Source organism: Chiloscyllium punctatum, chromosome 20 (assembly GCF_047496795.1).
Source record: "Chiloscyllium punctatum isolate Juve2018m chromosome 20, sChiPun1.3, whole genome shotgun sequence".
Taxonomy (NCBI): Eukaryota; Metazoa; Chordata; class Chondrichthyes; order Orectolobiformes; family Hemiscylliidae; genus Chiloscyllium; species Chiloscyllium punctatum.
This window is the reverse complement of record NC_092758.1, coordinates 12,666,064-12,681,138: the sequence shown is the minus strand read 5'-3', so window position 1 is coordinate 12,681,138 and position 15,075 is coordinate 12,666,064. Positions and strand designations below refer to the sequence as shown.

Below are 15,075 nucleotides of genomic sequence, written 5' to 3'. Positions count from 1 at the left end.
TTGTATTTCTAAGACCTTTAATGTAGTAAAACATCACAGGAGCAATTATCCAACAAGTCCTGATCAGAGCCACATTAAGACTTATGGCACAGGTAATCCAAAGCTTGATCCAAATAGCTGGCTTTAAGTAGTGTATCAAAGGAACAAGAGGGAAACACAGAAGTTTTTAGGGAGAGAATTCCGGAGCTGACACCAGGAAAAGTTTAAACCAGGAAAAAGTGCCCACAAAAGCTACCTAACTGCAACCCCACTGGCATCTTTCAGAAAGGGAATCTGTCACTGTTACACAGATTGATCTGAAGGTGACTATTGTTTCAACAAGAGCCAGGTATAAACAGATGAGCAATTCATTTTTGTACAGCTTCAAAGATTGCAGAGCAAAGCTGGAGGGCAAGATCACAGCACTCAGCAGCAGAAATTCATCAGCAACCTTTAGTTACCACCAGCAGCTGAATGCTACAATTGAGAATTTACAAAATAAACATGCACGATTGGCATTCAGCAGTACCATCAGCATTAAAAGGTTATGTTTGATAGTTCAATAGTAACCAAAACAGGAACATCTTATTACCCGTATATATTCCAATACACAATTCCAGTACAAGCCATCAACAATGGAGCATTCCTTTAGCACAAATATTTAATTTAAAAATTCCAAACTAATTGCTACAGTGAAACTTTAGCTCAGATGCAGTTGTTAGGAACAAACAAATGAGAACATGTATTGTGTTCAACTGATGGAAGACATTCAACAGGTTCAGATGGCACAAACTTCAGTTTGTTTGATTCCTTCCTTTCAGGATAGGAGTTTCACTCTTGTCTCAGTACAGCTACTGCTAACTGTGTGATGAGAGCACTAACTCGTCTTAGATGAAGTCCTGTAGTTCTCACAGTACAGCACACCCTCAGGGACCACATAGGAGTACTCTCCTGGAATTCAAGCATCTTATTTTAATGTAAAATAAAGAACTGAGAATGCTGGAGATCTGAAACATAAATTGTTGGAGAAACTCAGCAGGTCTGGCAGCAACTTTGAGAAGAAAGCAGAGTTAATGTTTCAAGACCAGTGACTTCATTAGAACAGTTCTGCTGAGTTTCTCCATCTTATTTTAATGTTGTACTAAATCTAAATAATTATTAATTAGACTTAGGCAATTTGTAAAGTAGACATTTATTAATTAATGATGTAAACAGTGTCATACAGATTGCATCATTGCAGTTCCCAAGGTCATCATCTGGTGCAGTATGTACCGGGATGTCTTTTGCCTGACAGAGAGATGTATAATTGAATACTGCAAATCAGGTTCAGGATGGGAACAAGAAAATGCAGCCCAATGAACTGTTTGTATTGGAGCAAAGAGATCTAAATTGAATGAGGATGACATCTTCCAGCATGAATGGAGCAGCCATCAATCAGAAAAGAAGCTGGGCTCATTACTGTCATCACTCATTTGATCAGTATTTTACAGTATGTAAAGATTAAATCAAAATGTACAATACATGAACAGACCATTCGGCTCCATTCAATGGTGTTTTTTGCTCCACTAATGCCACCTCTCACTCTAAGATTTGGAGGGGGCACAATTGGGTAGATGCTCTCTCATTTGGGAGTCTGCACCTCAGGTCACCATTTCAAAAAAAAGGGGCCTCCCATTTAAGTAAGAGGTGGAAAGCAATTTCTTCTCCCAGACATTAGTGTTTGGAATTCTCAGCCCTAGATAGCAATGGAGACTGTGTCATTGAATACACATCAAAGATCTGTCCAACTCATTCGATGGACAATCAAAGCAAAGTCACCATGTGAAGAAGTCTGTAAATATTACTAATCCTGGGAGGGGAAGATGATACTGCAGAGCGGTAGGATCAGTTTTCAAATTACATTAATAAAGAGCAGACAATGACAGTGGACTAAACAACATCCTCTTGTGCGTAATTCTCTGTGAAAGAGTCGTTTTGCCTCCCCATTAGTTAAGCACGTGCCAGTCTACGGTCTGGTATTTTATAGCAACAGCCAGTGGCAATCATGAGAGAATGAGAACATTTGTTGCGGAGATCCCTCCATCATAGCCCACTCTGTTTTTCTTCAGTAGTTGTGCCGTCTTTGGTATTGGGCGAGCTGTATATACAGTTAGAACAAGCAAGCAAGGGATATTATAAACCTTGTGGCACAGGATTTGTCCAGTCACAGAACACAAGGCAGGATGAGGCCACCTCTTTGTTCAAATCATCCCACGCCTGCAACACCTCCGTGGGATGTGAGTTGGCCTGCCAGGGGTTCCAAACGATGGTCCAAGCAGGTAGTGCTCACTGATCTCAGTAGCCCATCCCTGCCAACTAGGCTTTTATTGCTTAGTGGTGAAACATGGAGACCCCCCGTGCTCCATGAGTGTGGTAGACCTGAAGCCATGCCGGCCTGCAGTTGGTGATCTCCCCAGTCTTCATTTTGGTGTTCCTGAGGGATTGGCGATCTGGGGCTAGCCAAGGGAGGAAGACAAGGGGAGGACATCACCGACCTTAACAGGGTATGTTCATTGGCGAAACTGGAACTTCCTGGCAAGGAAAGATGCATTATTTGTAACAGCTAATGTAGTCTCTTTATAGCCTTATTTATTGGAACTTCTCCTTGAAATCCCTTGGGGCTTCCACTTCTTGGTTCACCTTCAAAAACGATCCTTTTCTCCTCACTTAGCCTTTGATTTGGTCTGTTCTAACCCCTCACTAACACCAATCCACAAATGCACCAACATACCCACAGTTCCTCAGTCCCCATTCCTGTGCCAAACCAGTTAATCAGAAACTGAAACATTAATTCTGTTTCTCTCTCTCCATAGATGCAATCTGACAATTTTCTCTTTATATCACATCACTTCAGCATCGGCGTTATTCTACTGACACGTATTTGTATCATTAAGTTTCACAAAACAGAAATTTATTCTTGAATAGCAACTTAGGAATGCAACAAAATTAACTAAGGCACTCCACAGGAGTGTTACCTAACAATTTGGAGACATGACATACAAAATATTTGGACTATCAATAGAGATTGATGTAATTAATGCCTTAAATAAAAAAGGAGAATGTCTTAGATAAAAAAAACGATAGTGGAGAGGTGGAGACATTTAGGAAGGAAATATCAGAGGTCCAGGCCTAGGCAGCTGAAGACAATAACTAACATTAAGAAAAGAACTGAAGAAACAGATCTCCTGGAGGTTTCTAGAATGTGGATCAAAGGGGCTAGAAATAAATGGGGGAAATACAGCAGATGCTGGAAATCTGCAACAAGCAGCATGCTAGAGAGATTCAGCAAGTCTAGCAGTATCTGTGATGGGAGAAATAGAACATTTCGAGTCTGGAATGACTCTTCAGCACAGTCTTCTTCAGAGTCTCTGAAGAAGAGATATACCAGACTCAGAATATTGATTCTGTTATTCTCTCCACAGATGCTGTCAGACCTGCTGAGCTTCTCCAAGAAGTGAATGGGAAACAGTGTTTCAGAAACTGAAACATTAATTCTGTTTCTCTCCCTCCATAGATGCAATCTGACAATTTTCTCTTTATATCACATCACTTCAGCATCGGCATTTTTCAACTGACCCGTATTTGTATCACTGTTTGGAAAGAGAAACAGTGAAAAGCTGGAAATCTGAACAAAAGACAGAAAAATGTTGGAAATAGCAGCTGGTCAGTCTGCAACCGAAAAGGTAGGAAACAACCTAATAATCCAGATCCTGATTAATGATTGCATCTTTTCCAACATTGTCTGAACCACTGTGCAAGTCTGGTCTATATCCATATGAATCACTTTCTGCAGCTGATAATGATGTATATATTATTCATCACCATAGGTAGCTTACCATAGGGGTCAATTCTATGTTAAGCGTCACCGGGTGTGGCTCAGGAGTCTCATTTAAGCATGGAATTCCCTGCTGCATTTGCTACTGAGAAACATAAATATCCTTGCTAAAATGATCACTCCTTCACTCCCTGATTTATACTGGAACATTTATCTCCCTAAATTCAACTTTCAGAGCACTGAGGGCAAGCTCCCTTACTCTGCTGCACTCTTATTGATAACCATCATGGTTCCAGGAAACAATTTCAATACAGTGCTGAAAATTGATTGCCAATTATTTCAGCAATCCCATCAATGTGTTACCTCTTCACACACCAGTTCTTCTCCTGTCCATTTAATTTTGATATTGCATCTTCTCATTCATCCTACCTGCAAAGCATTCTGAACAGGGGGAAATAAACAGCCAGAGGTCATGGTCATAGAAAGAAAAAGAGGTCCTGCAAACAGCGTTTAGGGAGTTAGGTAGAAAATTGAAAAACAGGACTTCAAAGGTAGCAACCTCTGGATTACTTCTGCTAACATGCAATAGTGAGTAAAAGAATGGATGGACAGAGATGATGAATGTGTACTTGGAGGGAGGATTTTAAATTCCTCAGGTAGTGGGGCCATTTCTTGGGGAGGTGGGATCTGTACAAATCAGACAGGTTACATCGGAATAGGAATGGGACAATCAACCTTGTAGGGACATTTGCTTAATCTGTGGCGGTGGATCTAAATTAGATAGGCAGTGGATGAGATCCTGATGAGTAATTCAGACGGGGGGGGGGTGAAGCTGAGATAGAGTCAGAATATAAAACATGGGTAGGAAAGTCTGGAAGGCAGATGAAACTTTGGCTAGATAAGAAAGAAGTGAGCTTAGCATGGCGAAACTGAATATATTTTAATATCAAGATCCTAAGGAATATGTTAGATATGCTGAGGGCACAGATAAGCACATGTGAGTGTGATAACATAGCCATGACCAAGACTTGGAAGAACAAATTGGGAGGTCAATGTTCATTCCTGCTATTCAGGTCATTCCTGACTATTCAGATGAAATGGAGAGGGGACAGAAAAGTAATGATGGGGCTGCTTCACAATACTGATTGAGAAATCAATTCTAGCAGTGAGGAAGGATGATATTTTAGAAGAATCTTCAAATGAGGTCTTTTGAGTGGAAGTAAAAATCTCTATAGAGACAAACACACTGTTGGGTGTATAACTATAGGCCCCAAAGAGTCAGGGAGAAATAGGTGCGTAATTGAATTCCAGAGAAATGTAAGAATAATAAGGCAGTGATTGTTCCAGATTTTAAGTAACCAAATATCAACTGGGTTTCAGTGTGCAAGATAGGGGAGGAACAACATTCTTAATTTGCATCCGGGAGAACCCTGTTCAGATATGTAAGTAAGTCAACAAAGTAGGAGGCAGTTCTGGAAGTAATATTTAGAAATCAGCTCAGGCAGGAAGGCATATCAGTAGCGCCTTGTGTGGATTTAAGGCTGAGATAGATATATTCTTGATCTATAGGGGAATCAAGAGTTATGCAGAAAGAGCAGAAAAGTGAAAATGAGAAATGTTAGATTAACCATGGCACTATTGAATTGCAAAGCATGTCTGAGGGGCCAAAATGGCTACACCTGTTCAATTTTTTCATGGCCTTATGGACATGGACTTTAGCAAGGCTCTTGATAAGGTCACTTGTGGCAGACTGGTTAAGCAAGTTAGAGTCCACGGGTTAAGGGAAAGTGACACACTGAATCCAAAACTGGCCGAGAGACAAAACACACGGTAGTTTGAAGGTATTTCTGTGACTGGAAGTCAGTTTCTAGTGGGGTTCCACATGGCTTGGTGCTGGGACCCTTGCTGCTGGTGGTGCACAGTAATGATTTAGACTTAAATGTCAGGGGAATGATCAAGAATTTTCCATATGATATGAGAATTGGTGGGGCAGTAATTTTAATAGAATCCTTATAGTGTGGAAACAGGCCATTAGGTCCAAAATGTCCACACTGATCCTCCGAAGAGTATAACACCCAAACTCATTCCCCTACCCCTATTACTTTAGTGAGGAGGACAGCTGTAAATTGCAGGTGGATATTAATGGACTGATCAGCTGGGCATAGCACTAGTGAATGGAATTCAACCTGGAAAAGTGAGAGGTAATCTACTTTGGGACAGCTAACAACACAACGGATTACATTATGAATGGTTGGACCCTGAAAAGTATTGAAGACCAAAATAATTTTAATGTGCATATCCACAGATTCCTAAATGTAGCAGGATAAGTAGATATAAGGTAGTTAAGAAGGCATAAGATAGGCACATGTGAGTGCGATACTATAGCTATGACCAAGACTTGGAAGAATAAACTGGGAGGTTTATTCACTGAGGCATAGAAAAGCAGGGTGGTTATGTTGGAACGACATAAGATGTAGGTTAGATTACAATTTGAGTGCTGTGTGCAGTTCCGGTCACCACATTAAAGAAAGGATATGACCGCACATGAGAAGAGATTTACCAGCTTGTTATCTGGGCTGGAGGGTCTGAAATATGTGGAAAGACTGAAGAGACTGGGTTGTTTTCTTTGCAGCAGCAAAGAATAAAAAGGGTCCAGATAAATGTATATGAGATCACGAGGGGCAACAGTAGGGTAAATTGGAAGACATTTTTTCTATTTCTAGAGGGGTCAATAACAAGGGGGCATCGATTTAATTTAAGAGGTGGAATACTAGGAGGGGAGTTGAGGAGAATGTTTTTCTTTCAAAGGATGGTGGGAGTCTGACTGCCTGAAAGTGTGATTCTATCAGAAACTCTCATGACACATTTGTTTTTACACATTCACTTGCATTATCATTGCTTTCAAAGATATGGGTCAGGAGTTGGAAAATGGGACCAGTATAGGCAGATCTTTGTTGACGGACATGGACACAACGGGCCAAATTGGACGGGGCTGGTGGGGGTGGGGCAAGTGTTGGAAGGTGGGGGAGCAGGGTGAAGTGTTGGATGGGGTTGGGGGCTAGGGCTCATACTCTGTGTGCTGCTGCAGTCTCCTGAACGGGGAGCAGACTTTAAAAATTCCGAAGCCAGAGAGCACTTAATCGATTAACTGGATAATCGATTATCCGAACAAAATAATGCCCGCCCATCTTGTTTGGATAATCAAGGTTCCCCTGTATAGAAATTGCCTGCCTCAGTAAAAGCCAGAGCATGGCACCTACAACTCTCTTGTCCAAGAGGGGTAAAAGCCATATCCAGATCTTTGGCTGGAACCTGATGGACATCAGTTACCTTTGATTTGGAGATCTTCCATCAGGCACTGCAGGTTATGCACAGCCTCAACACTGCCCGAGTGGGCTGCCCTTCGATACAACTCAATGGCTTTTGAAAAACTCATGGGGAGGCCTGAGGAGAGGATAAGAAGAATTTCATTAGATTGGTCTGATTAAAAGGGATTGTTTGTTTACTTGCTGATGCAGAAAACCTACACTAAAGCAGGCGAGGAGTCGTTCAGCTAGGGTGCTATCAGCAAGCTACACCTGATCCCATTAGGGAGATGGGAGATGTAAAAGGAAAAAGGATGATAGTAATTTAATCCCAGTTTCGAACTACACAGGAGGCTCTTGCTATGTAGACAAATCCAGTGCTATGCACCTCAAAGCAGATATTGTTAAAGGAAGAATTAATAGGGATGTTTTGAACAAGCTGTTCCAACAGGAGATTGATTTAGTGACACTACTTGTACTATTACAAGATAAATATCAAAAATACCAGAGTGGACAACTTGTGCTAAGTAATGTTAAACCAATGTTAAAAAATCCTGAAGGGCTAGATACCTTCTGTGCTCATTCAAGTGAGATATGAGGGAGCTGGAGAATTGGAAACTTGTGGGCTTCGGTCCTGTTTGCTCCTGTGATTTGCTGGGAACCCTGCTTCCCCTCACTACCTTGATGAAGGTTTAACTCTCTCATATAGTACAGTACCTCCCAGTCCTTGCTGGTACAACACTCCCAGAGCACACTGTGCATCAGCGTGTTCAAGGGCTGCAGCCTTTTGATAGAGTTCTGCAGCTCGGCGCAAGTCCATCATCACGGCCCAGCCTTTCTCGTAACATATACCCAGGTTGTAGTGACTCTCAGGATCCTGCAAAGGACAGAAACCAACTCATGTGCTGCTGAAACTCAGGTGTACTCAATAAAAACAAAACATATCTAGGAGATACATTGGTGTGGACACCAACTACAATTGAGAGGTTGGGGTCCCAGGGGTTTCAATGAACAGCAGCGTGCAGTACAGTGCTGGAGATCAAATGCTGTGTTCTACATCCCTCTTGGCTATTTCCTACTCACTTCAACCCATTAGCTGTGGCTGTGCCTTTGGTAAGTCAAAGCCATAAAACTTTGAGAATTCAATTACCCTGTGAGGATCAGTGTTTCATGACATTACCCCTGAATAGATTACTCCAAACTAGGAAATATAGTAGCTGGAATAAGATGGTCAAATCCTTTAACTATCTTAAAGACATCACTGACAGGAAGTTGTTCACACTGCGCTGGAAGTTTGGAGTGCAGCGTGGTCACATTACGAGGGAGAAGCTTCAGTTTTTTGAGGGATTAAGAATCTCCAAAATGTGGGCATTTTCTAATTGATGTGAACCTTCAGAAGGAGGCCATACAGCTCTCAGTTACTCCTTAAATCTTTAAATTGAATGTAAATTCGCCATAGTCTTACCAGACCATCAGGTTGCTCTCTCAGAGAGAGACGACTGGTGGTAGTTTAATCAAAGCTTCACTTGCCTCAGGCCAGGGGAGAGGTTGAGAAGGAGTGACCTTCTCAGCTGGTAACCTCAGCTGGTGGAAATTGAATTAACCTACACTGTTTGTGTCACAAACTAGCTGTTCAACCAACTAAGCGAACTGAACTACCAAATACAACATCTTACCCCACTTTCCGATGCCATCGTCAGGTACCTAGCAGCTTGATGCAAATCTTTGTGGGGTTCTTTTGTAAAGAATACACCAAGGTAGGCTTGGGCCTGAAATGACAAGAGGATGTATTGTTTTTTCTCCATTTCAGAGCAGGACCTTCACAGACATTATTCCTTCCCCATCTCCCAGCCTTTCCTTCCAGATTCTGTTTTAATTTGACTGGGCACGTCAGAGAGAACTTCCATTTCTATAGTACCTGTCACAACCTCAGGATATCCCAAAGTGCACTAAAGTCAATGAAGTACTTTTGAAATGCAGTTAGTTATAGGAAATATTTATTCAAGGGGAACCTGCAGGTGATGGTGTTTCCATATATCTCCTGCCCTTGTCCTTCTTGTCGTGGGTTTGGAAGGAAGCCATGTTTGGCAGGCAATTTGTGCACAGCAAAACACACACAAACAATGTCACAACTAGTAAGGACAGGGGGTGGAACCCAGGGAGGTAGTGAGGAACTGGATCAATCGGAGACTGGTACAGTTGAGAAAAGAAACGGGTTGTACAGTCAGGACAGCAGGAACAAAACAGAGATCAAGGTATTCAAAGTTTGTGAGAAGATTTGTAGCTCGGGTGCTCGTTGTTGTGGTTCTGTTCGCCAAGCTGGGAATTTGTGTTGCAGAAGTTTCGTCCTCTGTCTAGGTGACATCCTCAGTGCTTGGGAGCCTCCTGTGAAGCGCTTCTGTGATCTTTCCTCCAGCATTTGTAGTGGTTTGTATCTGCCGCTTCTGGTTGTCAGTTCCAGCTGTCCGCTGCAGTGGTCAGTATATTGGGTCCAGATCGATGTGCTTATTGATTGAATCTGTGGATTAGTGCCATGCCTCTAGGAATTCCCTGGCTGTTCTCTGTTTGGCTTGTCCTATAATAGTAGTGTTGTCTCAGTCGAATTCATGTTGCTTGTCATCTGTGTGTGTGGCTACTAAGGATAGCTGGTCGTGTCGTTTCATGGCTAGTTGGTGTTCATGGATGCGGATCGTTAGCTGTCTTCCTGTTTGTCCTATGTAGTGTTTTGTACAGTCCTGGCATGGGATTTTGTACACTACATTGGTTTTGCTCATGGTAGAGATCAAGGTAGGACTGATAAATTAAACTGCATTTATTTCAATGCAAGAGGCCGAACAGGGAAAGATGAACTCAGGGCATGGTTTGGGACATGGGACTGGGATATCATAGCAATTACAGAAACATGGCTCAGGGATAGGCAGGACTGGCAGCTTAATGTTCCGGGATACAAATGTTAAAGGACGGATGGAAAGGGAGGCAAGAGAGGAGGGGAGTGACGTTTTTGATAAGGGATAGCATTACAGCTGTACTTAGGGAGGATATTCCTGGAAATACATCCAGGGAGGTTATTTGGGTGGAATGGAGAAATAACACAAGGATGATCACCTTATTGGGATTGTATTAGACCCCTTAACAGTCAGCCGGAAATTGCAAAACAAATTTGTAAGGAGATCCCAGTTATCTGTAAGAATAATAGGATGGTTATGGTATTATGGTAGGGGATTTTAACTTTCCAAACATAGACTGGGATTGCCATAGTGTTAAAGGTTTAGATGGAAAGGAATTTGTTAAGAGTATACAAGAACATTTTCTGAGTCACCTACTAGAGAAGGTGCAAAACTTGACCTACTCTTGGGAAATAAGGCAGGGCAGGTGACTGAGGTGACAGTGGGGGAGCACTTTGGGGCCAACGACCATAAGTTTATTAGTTTTAAAATAGTGATGCAAAAGAATAGACCAGATCTAACAGTTGAAGTTGTAAATTGGAAGAAGGCTAATTTTGATGGCATTAGGCAAGAGCTTTCAAAAGCTAATTGGGCGCAGATATTCACAAGTAAAGGGAAAGCTGGAAAATGGGAAGCCTTCAGGAATGAGAAAACGAGAGTCCAGAGACAGTATATTCTTGTTTGAACGGAAAGGCTGGTAGGTATAGAGAATGCTGGATGATGAGAGAAATTGAGGATTTGGTTAAGAAAAAGGAGGAAGCATATGTCAGGTATGGACAGGAGAGATCGAGTTAATCCTTCAAAGAGTATAAAGGCAGTAGAGTATACTTAAGGGGTAAATCAGGAGGGAAAAAGGGGACATGACGTAGCTTTGGCAAATAATGTATATGATAAATAGATTAAGGACAAAACAGTGACTAGGAAGTGAATAGGGCCCCTCAAAGATCAGCAAGGCAGCCTTTGTGGGGAACTGCAGGAGATGGGGGAGATACTAAATGAGTATTTTGCATCAGTGTTCACTGTGGAGAAGAATATGGAAGTAAGTGAACGTGGGGAAATAGATGGTGACATCTTGAAAAATGTCCATATTACAGATGAGGAAGTGCTGGACACCTTGAAATATATAAAGGTGGATAAATCCCCAGGAACTGATCAGGTGTGCCCTAGAACTCTGTGGGAAGCTAGGGAAGTGATTTCTGAGCCTGTTGCTGAGATATTTATATCATCAATAATCACAGGTGAGGTGCTGAAAGACTGGAGGTTGGCCAGTATTTAAGAAAGGTAGTAAGAATAAGCCAGGGAACGATAGACCAGTGAGCCTGACATCGGTGGTGTGCAAGTTGTTGGAGGGAATCCTGAGGGACAGGAATTACATGTATTTGGAAAGGCAAGGACTGATTAGGGAGAGTCGACATGGCCTTGTACGTGAGAAATCATGTCTCACGAACTTGATTGAGATTTTTGGAAAAGTAAAAAAGACTGTTGAGGGCAGAGTGATGGACATGATCTATATGGACTTCAGTATGGCGTTCGACAAGGTTCCCCATGGAAGACTCTTGATTAGAGTGGTGCTGGAAAAGCACAGCAGTTCAGGCAGCATCCAAGGTGCTGGTGGGGTCTTTTTGGAGGTGGCAGAAATGTCATTGGATGGTTTGGTGTATGCGAAGGTTGGTAGGGTGGAAGGTGAGCACCAGGGGCATTCTGTCTTTGTTATGGTTGGAGGGGTGGGGTGGTGCCACCTCGTCCTCCCACGAGGAGGTTGAGCAATTCATCAACTTCAACAACACATTCCATCCTGACCTTAAATTTATCTGGACCATCTCTGACACCTCCCTCCCCTTCCTGGACCTCTCCATCTCCATTAATGATGACCGACTTGACACCGACATTTTTTACAAACCCACCGACTCCCACAGCTATCTGGATTACACCTTTGCCCACCCTACCTCCTGTAAAAATGCCATCCCATATTCCTAATTCCTCCGCCTCCGCTGTATCTGCTCCCAGGAGGACCAGTTCCACCACAGAACACCAGATGGCCTCCTTCTTAAGAGACCGCAGTTTCCCTTCCCACGTGGTTAAAGATGCCCTCCAACTCATCCCGCACCTCCGCCCTCAGACCCCATCCCTCCAACCATAACAAGGACAGAACCCCCCTGGTGCTCACCTTCCACTTTAGGGAACATCTCTGGGACACTCGCACCAATCAACCACACCGCCCTTTGGCCCTACATTTCAAATCCCCCTCCCACTCAGCCGAGGACATGGAGGTCCTGGGCCTCCTTCACCGCCGCTCTCTCACCACCCGACGCCTGAAGGAAGAACGTCTCATCTTCCGTCTCGGAACACTTCAAACCCAGGGCATCAATGTGGACTTCACCAGTTTCCTCATTTCCCCTTCCCCCACCTCACCCCAGCTCCAAACTTCCAGCTCAGCACTGTCTCCTTGACTTGTCCTACCTGCCTATCTTCCTTTCCACCTATCCACTCCACCTTCCTCTCTGACGTATCACCTCCATCTCCACCCCCAGTCAACTATTGTACTCTATGCTACTTTCTTCCCACCCCCCACCCTCCTCTCATTTATTTCTCCACCCTGCAGGTACTCTGCCTCTATTCCTGGTGAAGGGCTTTTTCCCAAAACGGCGATTTCCCTGCTCCTCGGATGCTGCCTGAACTGCTGTGCTTTTCCAGCACCACTCTAATCTAGAATCTGGTTTCCAGCATCTGCAGTCCTTATCTTTACCTAGTTTTTTCCCATGGAAGATTGGCCAGCCAGGTTAGATCTCATGGAATACACGCAGAACTAGCCATTTGGATACAGAACTGGCTCAAAGGTAGAAGACAGAGGGTGATGGTAGAGAGTTGTTTTTCAGACTGGACGCCTGTGACCAATGGAGTGCCACAAGGATCGGTGCTGGGTCCACTACTTTTTGTCATTTATATAAATGATTTGGATATGAACATAATGAGTAAGTTTGCTGATGACACCAAAATTGGAGGTGCAGTGGACAGTGAACAAGTTTACCTCAGATTACAACGGGATCTTGATCAGATGGGCCAATGGGCTGAGGAGTGGCAGATGGAGTTTAATTTAGATAAAGGCGAGATGCTGCATTTTGGGAAAACAAATCTTAGCAGGACTTATACACTTCATGGTAAGATCCTGGGGAGTATTGCTGAACAAAGAGACCTTGGGGTGCAGGCTCACAGCTCCTTGAAAGTAAAGTCACAGGTAAATAGTATAGTGAAGGCGGCATTTGGTATGCTTTCCTTTATTGGTCAGAGTATTGAGAACTGGATTTGGGAGGTCCTGTTGCAGCTGTAAAGAATATTGATGAGGCCCCTGTTGGAATATTGCGTGCAGTTCTGGTCTCCTTTCTAATGGAAGGATGTTGTGAAACTTGAAAGGGTTCAGAAAAGATTTACAAAGGTGTTGCCAAGGTTGGAGAATTGAGCTATGGGGAGAGGCTGAACAGGCTGAGGCTGTTTTCCCTGGAGCGTCAAAGGCTGACAGGTGACCTCATAGAAGTTTATAAAATCATGAGGGTAATGGATCGGATAAATAGACAAAGTCTTTTCCCTGGGGTGGGGAGTCCAGAACTAAAGGGCATAGGTTTAGGCTGAGAGGGGAAAGATAGAAGAGTGACCTAAGGGATAACATTTTCACACAGAGAGTGGTGCATGGATGGAATGAGGAAGTGGTAGAGGCTGGTTCAATTACAACATTTAAAAGGCATCTGGATGGGTATACGAATAGGAAGGGTTTGGAGGGATACAGGCCAAGTGCTGGCAAATGGGATTAGATTAGGTTGGGATATCTGGTCGCCATGGATGAGTTGGACCAAAGGGTCTGTTTCCATGCTGTACATCTCTTTGACTCTATGACCAGGTAATCTGTTATAAGCAACGCTGCTTGAGTCCAGGACACTCTGGATGTTGGCCTTAGTCTTCTTCAAAGATTTTTATGGAAGCTTTTGCACACACCTGAGGGGGCACAGAACACCATGGTTATTTCAGATGAGGTGGCATCTCAGACAGTGTTGGATCCCATTCCTCCGTGGATGCACTGGGTGCGCCATTCTAGAATTTTTAAAATCTCTTAGGGATTGGGTAGATGCAAAGGGTTGCAGAGAGCCATGTGAAATGTCTGTGGTAAGCAGCAGACAAGGAGACCGGATAAACGTTTCTCACCATCTTAAACAGGGTTGTCAGATAGGGATAGGTCAACCTCCATGGTAATATGCCCAAAGTCATCAAAGGCAAAGGAACAGCACTACTGTTCGGTACTGTCTCAGTCTCTTTGAAAAAGGAGAATGGGGAGAATAAAAGTGCATAGCAGTTTAATAGACACATCTAGGCAGTGGTTTATGATTCACAAGAGCTTCCTCTGAAAAGAAGCAAGTCTCTTCAAATTAATGCAGACCTCTTGAAGAAGCTAAGCAACATACCCGAATATTTCTGTATGCACGCAGCATTTTTTTTCAAATTAAAAGATGATCTCTTGCCTCTTTGAGTCCAGATTTGGCTGCCTTTTCCAACTGTTCTACAGCTTCTTGGATATCCTTGGCCTCTTTATCTGGTTTGATATGCAAGAGGTACTGGGCCCAACGGAACTGGGCCATGTTGTGTCCTTGGGCAGCAGCATAACTATAATACACAGCAGCCTGGCAAGAGAGGGGAGGATAGTGAATAGGATTGGATTTGATTGTGATACATCTTAGAGATTGTCCTACTTTTAAAACACAAAAGACGCAAAACACATGGTGGGAATTTCAGTAGTTTATGCCCTACTTGTCCTCAATAGTTTGTGGTAATGGGGTTAATGGCTGTTTTTTTTTAAAATGAGTTTTTGAAATCAAAGTACAGGACAAACATGCCAAAACTTTTTTGCCGATTCCTAACTGCCTTGAGTAGGCAGTGGTGGGAACTGTACGTCTTGTTGGGCCATTTCAGAGGTCTGTTAAAGGTCAGACATGTTGATGTGGACCTGTAGTCACAGGAATGTTGGCTCAGTGTCCACTTTGTTGGA

General features: G+C 43.2%; 1 protein-coding gene across 3 annotated transcripts in view; it reads right to left on the bottom strand.

The window, feature by feature from the left end:
• Positions 1-15,075, bottom strand: part of dele1 (DAP3 binding cell death enhancer 1) — a 38,314-nt gene continuing 23,239 nt past the window's right edge. Inside the window, exons 9-14 of one of the 3 annotated variants that reach the window (XM_072590328.1) lie at positions 14,552-14,710; positions 8,775-8,867; positions 7,816-7,975; positions 7,124-7,237; positions 4,157-4,234; positions 2,395-2,550 (exon numbers count right to left, since the gene is read on the bottom strand). In XM_072590328.1, the coding sequence (XP_072446429.1) occupies positions 4,188-4,234; positions 7,124-7,237; positions 7,816-7,975; positions 8,775-8,867; positions 14,552-14,710 (573 nt within the window). In that variant the 3' untranslated portion in view covers positions 2,395-2,550; positions 4,157-4,187. Of the gene's footprint in view, positions 2,551-4,156; positions 4,235-7,123; positions 7,238-7,815; positions 7,976-8,774; positions 8,868-14,551; positions 14,711-15,075 lie in introns of all 3 variants that reach the window. The other 2 variants (XM_072590326.1, XM_072590327.1) reach the window with 2 other exon arrangements.